Source organism: Scardinius erythrophthalmus (genome assembly GCF_964197995.2).
Source record: "Scardinius erythrophthalmus genome assembly, chromosome: 9".
Lineage (NCBI taxonomy): Eukaryota > Metazoa > Chordata > Actinopteri > Cypriniformes > Leuciscidae > Scardinius > Scardinius erythrophthalmus.
The window spans coordinates 44,786,184-44,799,516 of NC_138229.1; the positions used below are offsets into that span (position 1 = coordinate 44,786,184).

Sequence of the window (13,333 nt, forward strand, 5' to 3'; positions counted from 1 at the left end):
CTTTCAATTTAATCTTTGTATTTCAAAAATATCTAATTTTGGTGCAACATATACTGTAACTTGTAAAAATTTAACAAGTGCATTTTAAAAGTCTGTGATCAGTATCTGCCTGTAATAAGATCCACTGAAGGTAAGTTGACTGAACGCTAGTTATGGGCACTTTCGAAACACACTTCATGAAGCTATTAAACCTTTATGAATCTTTTGTTTCGAATCAGTGGTTCGCAGTGTGTATCAAACCAAAAGTCACGTGATTTCAGTATTTTCTATTTATTTATTTATTTATTTATTTATTTATTTATATTTTTAAGACAGGAAAAGATTAAGGACAATCGGGCCTGGCTCAGTATAAAACTGATTTTCAGCAGGTTCCTGCTCTGCAGAACATAAAAACCACATACACAACAAAGCTCACACACTAGACAGCTAGAGACAACAACAGACACACAAACCAAGATATTGGGCAACAGGAGGGGCTATAGAGCCGTCTCAATGGTCACAGATATACCTGTCCATTAAATGGCGAGCAAATGTTATTTTAAATAGTCTTCTTGATGTGATAGTTCTGATGTGCTGTGGGATCTCATTCCAGGTTTTAGTGAGCACATGAAAAAAAGATCTCTGTCCATAACAGTTCCTATAAGCCGGTAAAGGCAAAAGTCCATTTGTAAAAGATCTCGTAGTGCGCTCAGACCTTGAGCTAAGTTTCGGAACCAATTCGGTTAGAGCAGTTACAGTGTGTCCATTTGAGATTTGATAAAACAGGTTTATCCCATGGCTTATTTTATAGTTCTGAAATGTCAAGGCATTACACAAAGATAGTGCAGTACAGTGGTGAGTCCAGCCTGGAAGCCTGACATGGATCTTATGAGCTCTATTATAAAGTCTTATTACTGGTTCAATAATCTCATTTGTTGTTAGTGACCAAACAGGTAAACAATACGACAAAGTGGACAGAATGATGGCATGAAGATAGGTTTTTGAAACAGAAAGCAACAAATATGGTCTACTTTTGCTATAAACATATAACTTTTGGTTTAACTTTCTGATTAGGGTTTGAACATGTTCTTGATAAGTAAGATGTGAGTCAAGATAGACTCCCAAATACTTATATGCTGATACAATTGAAAGCGTTTGATTAGAAAAAGTGATAGGATTGGATATGGATAGCTGTCTCCTAGATGAATAAAAATACATTCATTGTGTTTTCTTGACATTAAGTGTTAAATGATTATCTTGCAGCCAGTTATGTAAATGCTGCAGATCTGTGTTAAGTTTGTAATTGATTGTGTCGATATTAGAACCAGAAAGAAAAATAACAGTGTCATCAGCATATAGCAAAGAACTAGAAAAATTCAAAACACAAGGAAGATCATTAATATACATAAGGAAAAGTAAAGGACCTAAAATACTGCCCTGTGGAACTCCCATAGAACACCCTTGTGGCTGTGATGTTACCGTGCCGATTCTTACAGTCTGAGATCTGTCACTTAAATATGATGTAAACATATCTATTGCTTAAGATGACAAATGAAAAGAAAGAAGTTTGTTTAACAGAATTTGATGATTGACTGTATCGAAAGCTTTCTGAAAATCTATGTATATAACTCCAGTAATCTGACCCTTGTTTAGAGACGCACATATTTGCTCAGTGAGAAGCAGCAAAGCCGACATAGTTGACCGCAAGGGTCGAAAGCCATGCTGGCAATCACAGAGCAGGTTATTATTTTCAAGGTGGTTAATTAGTTGATTATATAATATTTTTTCAAGCAACTTGGAAATGGTTGGGAGAATTGCAATTGGACGGTAGTTGGAAATATTAGTTGGATCATCAGATTTAAACATCGGGGTGATCAGGGGCCTCATTTATAAAGCTTGCGTACGCACAAAACGGGGCTGAAAACATGCGTACGCCAGTTCCTGCGCAAAAGGTGGGATTTATAAAGAAAAACTTGACGGGAAAATTTGCGCACCTGCACGCAAACTCTGACCCATGCGTACGCACATTTTGGAGATGGAGCACTTTGGCGACACTGATGGTGAGCTGGAGTTAAATGTATTTTTGGTCACTTTTATACAGAAAATCTAAAGAAAATTAAACATATACAGAAAGATTATACAAATACAATTTCAATCACCAAGCCTGTCACTTGAAGCAAATATCCATTCCTTCTTAAATGTCCGCGGCAGCGAGCGTGTTGAGCCGTTTAGTGAAACTGACGCAAATAACAGTTTAAATAAATAAAATACTTCTGATATAAACATTTATATTAAATATGCCATTCAAATTAATGGAGTTAAACACTTAAACATGAAATCATTACTGAAGTTACAACATTTTTTTTAAATTCAATCATTAGAAATATTTGTTGTGGATGCGATTGTTTTTGAACACTTTTCCAGTGGCGTGCTTTAATGTTTTAACCACAGAGATAATTGCTTATCATGATAATATCAGATTGTCTGAGAAAATAGTTTCGTGCAAATAATGACCAAGGCCTGTTTCCATTAAAAATATAAATCAATTAAAAATACAATTCGGCAAGTGGAAAAGATTGAGAAAAACTTTCTCTGAAATGTATTTTACACTATTTGATTTATGTAGGCTATTCAAAAACAAGGCAAGGATAGACAACTACTTGATTTGTATTAATGTAATGTTTCTTGTACCGTTTATATCATTTGCATATGATTATTCATCCACGTGATAACGTTTAAGTTATCATGTGGATGAATAATCATATGCAAATGATATGTAGATGAGGATCTGCATAGTAAAACTAGGCGTTGTAAGCTCCATATATGGTTATTTCGGGTGGAGACGCATGTACGCACAATCTTCCGCTGACTGGGATTTATAAAGTGAATTCTGCGCAGGTTCTGGCGTACGCACGGTTTTATAAGTCTGATTTTTTTTTTTGCGTACGCCATTTTTGGCTTTTGTGCGTACGTACACTTTTAGTAAGGTTCCTACGCACAGTTTTATAAATGAGGCCCCTGGGCCGTTTTCCACATGGCAGGAAATACTGATTGTCTAATACACAGATTAACTAAATGATGAAAAAGTGGTATAAGAGTACTGGCATGAGTTTTAAGAAAAGGCATGTTTAAATTATTTATATCACAAGCATGAGAAGCATTCAGAGAACACAAAATATTAGTTATATCATTTTGTACGATTTCATAAAAAGAGAATTGCTGAGATAATGCTGGTACTGATGTGAGAAACAGAGGAATAGTAAATTTAGAGGATAATTCTTGTACAGATGCAATAAAATACTCATTAAATTTTTTTGCAATTTTATCATGATCAGTAAGAAGAGTACCATTTATGGATATTTGTAAACTATTATTATTTTTAATTTTATTTTCACCAGTTATTGATTTCAATGTTCGCCATAATGTTCTTAAGTTGGAAACTGTTCGACTAATTTGATTTTCATAATAAGACTGTTTTGCTTTGTATAATTCAAAATTACACTTATTTCTAAACTGTGTGAAAATAAGCTTAGCTTCAGGTGTTTTTAATAATCTGTAGGCTTTCAAGGAAGAGGCCTTCTTTTTTAGGAGCTGTAAAATATCAGGAGTTACCCAAGGTAATGTATTTTGTCTAATATGTATTTTACAGGTAGTTGTATATTTTTGACGTATTGTCTCCACTCTCCTATGGAAATTTGACAGAACATGATCGGGATTTTGCAAAAACATCTCGTTACTCCAATCAGTATCAGCAAATTCAGCATTAAACTGAGACAATTTTGAATTTGGTACTTTTTTAATGTAATTATTTTTATGACATTTTGGCTGTTTAAAACATTTCCTAATGACATATATGAGTGAATGATCTGAAACTGCTGTGTTTATCACTCCTGATATGCCATACTTGGAGGGTTGATTAGTGAAAATAAGGTCCAAAATAGAATTTCGTGTTTTACCAAATCTGGTGGGATCTTTAATTAATTGATGAAGACCATATTTTATGGCAGTTGTTTTCAGAAGTTTAGATGAGTTATCAATCCAATTTAAATTTATGTCACCAAGAATATAAACTGGTTAGTTTTAACTGATTTTATTAAGTCCGAGAACTGCAATAAATATGCAGTTGGACTGACATTTGGAGGCTTGTATGTGACAATAATAGTAACTGAAAATTGATTTGTAAAATGAATAACCAATTGAAGTGACTCTGATACTGTTGATAGTTTTACTATAGAATGTGCATATTTTTTATTTACAAATAGAGCAACACCACCACCAGTTCTATCAGTCCTGTCTTTGCGATATAATAAATAGTTTTCCTTAGACACAATGGTCTTTTTTGTGCTCTAACAGTTTTAGAATTAAAGCCTGGGATAACAGGAGGAGAATTAAATAGCAACTGAGGTGTAACAAGAGGAGAATTAAATAGCAACTGAGGTGTAATCGATGTGCCTACACAGGTTGTTGAAAGCACTGCGGTTGAGATAAATCCATGTGATATTTTTAAATAACACCTGCATGTAAACCCATGCCCAGAGTGTTATTTAAAACATGAGTATAAAATCCCAGGAAATATAAAAAGCGGACATAAAGGCATTTTTGCCCGGACCAGGGTTAAGTTCAATATTTCCGATAAATAAAAGAACAGAGAGTAAGAGTCTTAATGAGGACTTTTGAGGCTTATCTACAGTAGCGTCTCTCGTGCCCATAGGTTTAAACTTAAAGTCATTTACCCACCGGTGGAAGATGATAGCGCGGGTCGAAATGATTGTCCGTTCGAAATGGGGAACGATGTTAAGACGAGAGGCAAAACTTGTATGATCCTCCGGTCGCATATACTTCGTTACGTCATAGCTGTTTCGAAACGTTTGGAAATGTCAAAAGTTCCCCACTGGGGGGCGATGATCTCTGTGAATCCATAAATCATGCAGATTCACTGATATTGAACAAGTGTTTGGGGGTTTTACCTGATCTCTGAATAGTTATATACATTTGTAGATGTTTTAATTAGACATTGGTATAATTAAAAGGAATAATAGTAGTTAATAGTCTCTTATTGGCCTATTTAGCTGAGCCATCCATAAACTATTGTATTTAAAAATGTATTAGTAAATGTTTAAACTTAAGGTTATTAACCCCTTAAACCCGAAGTGTCCCACCGGTTGGACACCTCCCCGTGAAAAAAAAATCATAATCAAATTACTAAGCAACCACTGAATGGAACAACACAAAATAGGTATCATTTTAAAGCTTAGAATCTTAGAATTTAAAGCTTTTTAATGCATCTAATCACTTTGATCAACTCCTAACAAGTGCTGAGTTATTCCTCTAAAAACGAGTGTACCCCCTTTAGGCGCCACATAGCTGCAAAATTAATAATCATAATATTTTTCAAAAATATTACCTGGATCAACTTAAAATATATGTCATTTGAAAGCTTAGAGTCTGAAATTTACAATGAATGTAGTCAATTTGATAAACTCCAATGTAGTGCTGAGTTATTTGCTGATAAATAGAAAAAAAATGTTTTCATAATTTATAAACTACTTTTTAGCGCAATTTTCCACCGGACAAAATTGCGATTGTTAACTCATGATTTCTGTTCTGTCTGTGTGCACCAATCTTGCACTTCTATCTACTCCTCAACCAGACCACCTAGAGACTTCGGGTTTTCGGCATTATGTTAAGGAAGGTCTAATCTCGGGAATGCACAAAAAAAATCCAGGAAAAGATTTACTATCTCTTAGTGTTGTAATCCCATGACGTGAGAAAATTGCACTAAAACACTCACTGAGTTTTTATTACTTGTTTTGTACTACATACTGCAATATGTCAAAAATATCATACAGCTCAGATAGTCCTGTGTCATATGTCATTTGAAAGGTCTCAATGAGTAGAATACAACAAGCATAATTGTTTCAGGCTTTTTACTAAACTTGAGCAAGGTTTTTGTAAAATAAGCCCCTCAAGAGACCCATGTGTAAACCATATGGATGCTGAATTTTAGACATATTTCCGCTTGTAACTTCATGAAACATGCTCCGATTGTGGAAAATGACACATTACAACATTATCCATCAATTAGAACTAAAGACATTCCTCATGGAGTTCTAACTCACAAAAAATCCACAGACTCACGTAGCCAAGCAAGGTAGCTTAGACTTGGCGTTTTTACTCGTATCTTAATGAAACATACATCAATCATGAAAATTGACACGTCGTTATTTACAGCAGGAGCTCACGATTTAAAAGAGCCCAAACTCAATATATTCCATCAATCAGATCTAAAGATATTTCCTCATGGTGTTCCAACACAAAAAATTCCACAGAGGCACCAAGCCAAGTATATACTCATGAAGCACTCGCGTTTGGTTTTCACTTATAACTTCACGAAGCATGCACAGATCGTAGAAAAATGCACATAATTATTTTCAGCAGGCTCTCCTGATTAAAAAGAGCCCAAACTCAGCAAAATCCATCACTAAGATCTAAACATATTCCTTGTAGAGTTGTAACACACAAACCCCCACCGGCACGCATAGAGCATTTATTATAGAGGTAGCACTTATGTCGCGTTTTAACTCATAACTCAATTAAGCATGCATCAATTGTGGAAAATGGCAAAGCATTATTTACAGCAGATGGTTAGGATTAAAAAAAGACCAAACTCACCATAATCCATCACTCAGATCTAAAGATATTCCTCATGGCGTTCCAACACAAAAAATTCCACAGGCGCATCTATGAAATAGCAATAGCAGTGATGCTATGGTTGATGTGACTTTTCGGCTCATAACTCAGTGAAACATGCATGGATTGTGAAAAATCTTTATTGACAGCAGATTCTCACGATTACAAGGAGCTCATCCTTCCGGGGTGCAAAGTGTATTCCAATTTTCACGGAACCTTCCGTGCTCATTTTCAAACGTGAAAAACAAAAAATATATATCATCTTAAAGCTTAGAATCTCAGCTTTTTAAAGCATCCAACCACTTCGATCAACTCAGAACGAGTGCTGAATAGTCTCTCTAAACCGGAGTGTACCGCCCATGGGCACCACCTAGCTGCAAAAATATTCATTATTATATTTTTCAAAACACAAAATTGGTGTTATTTGAAAGCTTAGAGTCTGAACTTTACAGTGAATGTAGCCAATTTGAAAAACTCCTAAGTATTGCTGAGTTTTTTGCTGATAAATAGAATATTTTTTTCATAATATATAAAATACTTTTTTGTACTATGTACTGCAATGTGTCAAAAACATCATACATCTCATGAAACATTCAAAAATAGTTTAAAATGGCACTTTATTTTTTACACAATATTATTACAATTAAAATGAGCCCAAAGTGAACTTAATCTATTGCTTTTATGACAAGATATTCTTCATGGTGAAACTATTTTAAAAATGCCCATGAGAGGGTGTCAAGGACTCAACAAAAAGGCCATCTTGGTTCCAAATGATGTAACTTTTGATTCCTTTATCCAATCACCACAAAATTTTATCCAGATGCAGCTCATATGTAAATTTTCCTCCTACCTTATTTCCTTCCTGAGTTATTCCATGTCAAATAAGAAAGATATGCATTATCATTATAAAAATTATATATATATATTGTCTTTTATCAGCAGTTCCTCGGCAGGAGAATGTCCAAATGTAATGTAATTTATATTTTAAAAAAATGTGAAAAGTGTTATTTCAAACGATACCTACCTTTTGACTTTCCTTGCTACAGTATTGAAGTTATGAGTCTTTAGTTTTGTGTATGTCACTCAGACAAAACAACTCTAAAAATGCCTTCAGGGCTTAAGGGGTTAAATGCTGTATAGTATTGTCCATCACTGGTTCATGTTAACTAATGTAGTTAATGTTAACAAATGAAACCTTACTGTAAAGTTTTAGCAAGTAGACAATGTGTCTGAAAACGACCGACATAAACACATTTGACCCAGTGAGCAAACCAAGGGTAACTTTGACATGAAAGAACCTTAAATATTATATGAAATGAATGTGTATACTAACATAAATAGATCAACGCTTTCAACCTTTTTATTGTTACAATGTTAGTAGTATATTTAAATGAACAATGTGTAGTCTTTCTCCATGTTACCTTTACCTTGATATCCCTGATTATTTGTCAGCAAAAGTCTGCTGGATGAAGCTAAACACGTTAGTTGATCATCATAGATCTGAGTCATTTTCTCTTTCTGTCGTCAGTCTGAATAGATGCAGTATTACAGAGAAACAGAGTCTTATCCTGACTTCAGCTCTGAAATCAAACCCGTCACACCTTAGAGAGCTGGACATGAGTGAGAATAAACTAGGAAACACAGGAGTGAAGCACTTATGTGACATACTGAAGGATTCACACTGTAAACTGGAGAGACTGAGGTCAGTCACATTCACATACAAGAATCAAAATGCTTAAAATCACTTCAACAGTTTAAACTAAAACACTTTAACATTGTATTTGCTTATGAAGATGATGTGACTTTACAGAATAAAGAGTTTTCTTATCTTCTGTCTTATTTTCTTCTCTCTCTCTCTCTCTCTCTCTGCTAATGTAGTTTAAGCTACTCTGATATGACAGATGAAGGTTGTTCTGATGTGACTTCAGCTCTGAAATCAAACCCGTCACACCTGAGAGAGCTGGACCTGAGCGGGAATAAACTAGGAGACTCTGGAGTGAAACACCTCAGTGATCTACTGATGAACCCACAATCCAAGCTGGAGAAACTACAGTTAGTATCATTATACTGTACAGCAATTACAGTGTGACTGAAGTTTATTTATTTGAAGACAGCAGGGCTTATGTTTCATTGTTTATAGCAGTGCACTTTCTGGGTTTTCCCTATTGCTCACATTTTTATGTGTTTTTTATATAGTTAGCAATTGTTTAATTTCCACTATTTGATACAATGTACTGATTGTGTACATGCAGAAATCTGCCTTTTCAACAGAGAATAAAGAAGAGAGATGTCAAATAAATAGTTAAAAATGAAAGAGAAGAAACAGTGTCCTCCAGCACACAGAACTAGTGTGACTGGGTTTTAAAACAGACCATTGGAAACTAAATGCTGCTGTAGCTCTTCAAAAAGATGATCATCTAAAGCCGCATTTCCACCGAAATTACCCAGAACAATCTGTCTCAGGATCTTTTTTCCCCCAGACCTGTTGCTGTCCAGGCACGTGCACACATAGACATCAAAGGGGGCTTGAGCACCTGCCCTTTTTATTCCTGGAGAGAAAGTGCCCTTTTTTCTGGGGTGCTTTATTTTTATTTTTGAAAAATAATATATATTCCTGTTTGCGCATAGCTTCCCTGTCAAACAAATATATTTATTGAAGAATAGTATATCTAAATATCAGGTCAGGAGTTCTGAAGCGCTCCCTCTCTCTCTCTCTCTCTCCCGATTAAAACCCGATTGTATTGCTTCCACTAAAGAAAATAGAACCAGAGAAGGGCTCTGATAGTACGCTCCGTCTCTACGGTTAGAATCCTGTGAGTCCATAGCAGCGCTCTGTTTTTCATGGCAACGGTCTGTTATACTCCGCACATTCTACATTGGAATTCAACCAAGCCATGTAATAAAATAAGTTAGTAATAAAATAAGCATATATCAAGGTGAAATGCTTTAGTCATTTTGTTTATCCTATTTACCTGCATTGCCCTGTCAATTAGATGCAAATGTGCGCATTTTAACTAGTTGACGCCTAATTTGCATACAGAACGTCCCCAGTTAATGACTTAATTACATCAAGAGTCTTTCCCCCTGAAATTTAGAAATCTAAATTGGTGAATTTAGAAGAAATCTACAGATGCAAACAGATGGAGGATACACTCCATCTGTTGGAGTGTAGTAAAAATGTAGTAAATCTGAGTAACTGCATCTGGTACATTAATAAGTAAAACTGAGTAGAAATAAGTTAACATTAAACATTAAAAATAACAATATTTATAAATTAACTTTTTATTTATGAGGTTTTTTTTTTTTTTATTTCCTCTAAATCTTTATAAAATAGTATTCCATACAACCACAAATACATACATGACATTGGCTTTTATTGAAATTTTACTCAATTATTTTGGTAAGTTTAATTCAAACAATCAAGTAAAGATTTTCAGAGATTTTATTAAGTTAATAAAGTTAAATATTTCTGTAATATTTACTAAGCCACATAATATTTTTAAGAGTGTAGTAGGTTTAAAACAAACTCCATCTAAATGTGGATTTTGAAGATTTTATTTGATGATGATGATGATACAGTCCTCCCTCAAATGTGAAACTAAGTCCATGTCAGTCACCATCAGTTGTGTATGTGTCTGTGTGTACATGCATAGCAATACTAATAATAATGTATTTGATTAAAATATTAAGGCAATTCAGTATTCTGATGCTTGGTTGTGTGAAGCTAAAAAGTTATTTTGCTTGTGAAACAAAAAGTATTTAAACAATTAATAAATATATACTTGAAACTAGTAGCACAGAAAATGTTTTCAAAACATGCACATTGTGGAATGGTTTCCTTTGCTGCTCTATAAACCTAGTGAATACTAAGGAGACCATGGTTTCTGTGTGAACTGATTATTTTGTAGACATCTTTTGAAAATAAAACAATTGCGTGAGTTTGAGGAAGATAAAATGAATTAACTGTTTAAATTAATTTTTTAAAAAGGAAGTCAGAGTTGCATTAATATATATACTTTTTTGTTTAAAAAAAGAAAAAAAAAAACGTAATTATGAGAAGTGCCCTTTATTTCACTTGAGCCCCTGCCCCTCAAAATATCTGTGCACGTCCCTGTTGCTGTCTGTGTTTCCATCGCAGTCTAAAGCACAGTGAAGATTAGGCAAATTAGGCCGGTGACGTAGGACTGTGTGTGACTTTCCAGTTCCCGCTGGATTTCGTCCTCCTCATATAAGCTTAATAAAGCCTGAACCTCATCGTCGGTCCATCTGTCGAAAAGCAAACACCCCGCGCCATCAACCGGCAGCTCGATGGCACACAACAGGCCAGTGGATCGGGAGGACCACGGGGAAACACTCCCACTGTGAGCCTCAGGTCTCCTAGAGTATTAACCATATTGGCGGCTCTGCTTTGTGCAGAGGCAGTGCTTGGTAACAGCAGCTCTTTTAGGGAAACTGCTCTTTATGCTGAAGTGCCCAGGGGGGAATCGCTGCACTTATCCGTGCAATAGACCACCAGAAAGAGGGGCTTCCTTATTGTAGAGGCGACTGGAAGAGCGATCATTCAGATTTATATTGTTCAGGTTTAACTGATTAATCAGCTGAATGTTTTCCTCTCTGTTCTAGACTCTCTAACTGCAGTGTGACAGAAGAATGTTATAAAGCTCTGGCTTCAGCTCTGAGATCAAACCCTTCACACCTGATAGAGCTGGATCTCACAGGAAATGATCCTGGACAATCAGGAGTGAAGCAGCTCAATGATTTACTGCAGGATCCAGACTGTCAACTGAAGACACTGAGGTGGGACTGGATCAAATAATTAACTAAATTAGCTATATGCAGGCAAAATATTCATAACTAATATATTATTTTAGTTATATAATAAGCTGGACATTTAGTTGAGAACTGAATTGCCTCTTCTGCAGGTTTTTGAGTCCAGCTGCAGAGGAAGCCTGCCAGTATGTGAATAGAGTTGTGGATATAAACCCGTTTCTCCAGAGAGAGCTGAATCTGAGAGAACATGAACTAGGAGACACACGAGTGAATCAGATCGCTGCTCTGCTGCAGGATAAACACTGTCAACTCAACACACTGACGTGAGTATTGCTCATTTATTTATTATATTACTTTACTGTTAGTTGTAATGTTAGCTGATGATAATATTTCCAGACAGACAGTTTGATCATGGGTCAAAAATTATTTCAGTTACTGTAGAGCACGTGTCAATAACAAGGCCCACCGGCCAAACACGGCCCTCCAAGACTTTTAATCAGGCCCGACCAACAAATTCTGGTGATTAATTTAAAGTGGCCCGTCCACTGTTAAAATATACGTCTGTGACAATTACAACATGAAGACGCAGGTGGTGCTGTCGCGCTTCACTCAAGTCTCTAATTTTATCAGAGAATACGGCAATAATTAAGGAATAATTGACGACGGGCCACTGAATTATTAGCTGATTAATGCTGTTATAGACAGAGAGAGAGAGAGAGAGAGAGAGAGAGAGAGAGTTTGATGTGTTTGATAAGTGTTTGATAAGTGACTGTTCGATAAGTGTCTTCAACAGTGTTCGGCAGCAGCGGTTCTCCTATAGTGAGACTAAGTATATCCACTCCAGGATAAATGACTTGTAGCTTTTAAGTTGTTAAATTATTTTACTGATAAAATCTTCAGAGCAGCGCTGACAACACTGTGCGAGTGTGTGTCCATATGTGTGCGTTTAGATGGGAGAGAGAGCATGTGCTGTCTATGCATAATAAAACTTAATTTTGTAGCAAAAACATTGAATGAAGAGTGCAATTAATCCAAAATGCAATTAATCCATTGAATCAGGTCCGTGTAATTTTGCGTCCATTCGTTTATCCTTTTTTAACCAGTAATCGAAAAACGAAAAATGAACGGTTGTTGTATTTTTAAAATCCAAAATTTAACACCAAAATTTGAATTTGAACTACACACCAAATGCTGCGCAAAAAACAACAACTATTGACGTATTTTCAGATTTTTGTTTATGACTTTTTGCTCATTTATTAAACATTTAAAATATTCACAGATTAATATGGAAATTAGGTCGATTTTAATGGTTTTCTAAGGCCAAATTAGAACCCGGAAATTATATTTTTACCACTGTGCTGATGCTGAATGAGAAGGGCCATGTCTCTGGAACCATACAGAGAGGTAATTTATAGGTGATTTATAGGCTAATGATAATAAATGTGTCTGAAAAAATAACGAGGCATTTAAATTTTTTGTTAATAAACTAGTGTTTTCTCAATTAGTGTCGGCTGCAAACAACTCCATCTCCGCTGTAAAGCGAATGCGTCATTAGAGAGAAATGCACCTTTCATACAGATTACATAATCAGACGATATTTGCTTTCAATTCAAATTTGTTCATTTACAAGTGGACATTTCAAGCTTTATATAGATAGATAGATAGATAGATAGATAGATAGATAGATAGATAGATAGATAGATAGATAGATAGATAGATAGATAGACCTTTATTGACCTTTATAGGTAGGCTATATTTTGTTTCAGTTCATTTTTGAGATGCGCTCCAGATCATGGAGATCATGAAAGAGCGCCTGATTGTTTTTTTATTTTACAAAAGCACAACGCTTTCTTGTTATTGTGAGTTTACACAAATAAACTGTCATTTTTTTTAA

The 13,333-nt window shown here is 35.2% G+C and overlaps 1 protein-coding gene and 1 long non-coding RNA gene across 2 annotated transcripts in view; both read left to right on the forward strand.

Moving 5' to 3' along the window:
* The window catches only part of LOC308695899, a 670,325-nt gene that overhangs the window by 401,951 nt on the left and 255,041 nt on the right, over window positions 1-13,333 (forward strand). The gene's annotated exons all lie outside the window — the stretch shown is intronic.
* The window catches only part of LOC308695890 (ribonuclease inhibitor-like), a 66,328-nt gene that overhangs the window by 15,852 nt on the left and 37,143 nt on the right, over window positions 1-13,333 (forward strand). The window contains exons 4-7 of the mRNA XM_081374155.1: window positions 8,198-8,371; window positions 8,548-8,721; window positions 11,293-11,466; window positions 11,592-11,762. Coding sequence (XP_081230281.1) covers window positions 8,286-8,371; window positions 8,548-8,721; window positions 11,293-11,466; window positions 11,592-11,762 — 605 coding nt within the window. The 5' untranslated portion in view covers window positions 8,198-8,285. The remainder of the gene's footprint in view (window positions 1-8,197; window positions 8,372-8,547; window positions 8,722-11,292; window positions 11,467-11,591; window positions 11,763-13,333) is intronic.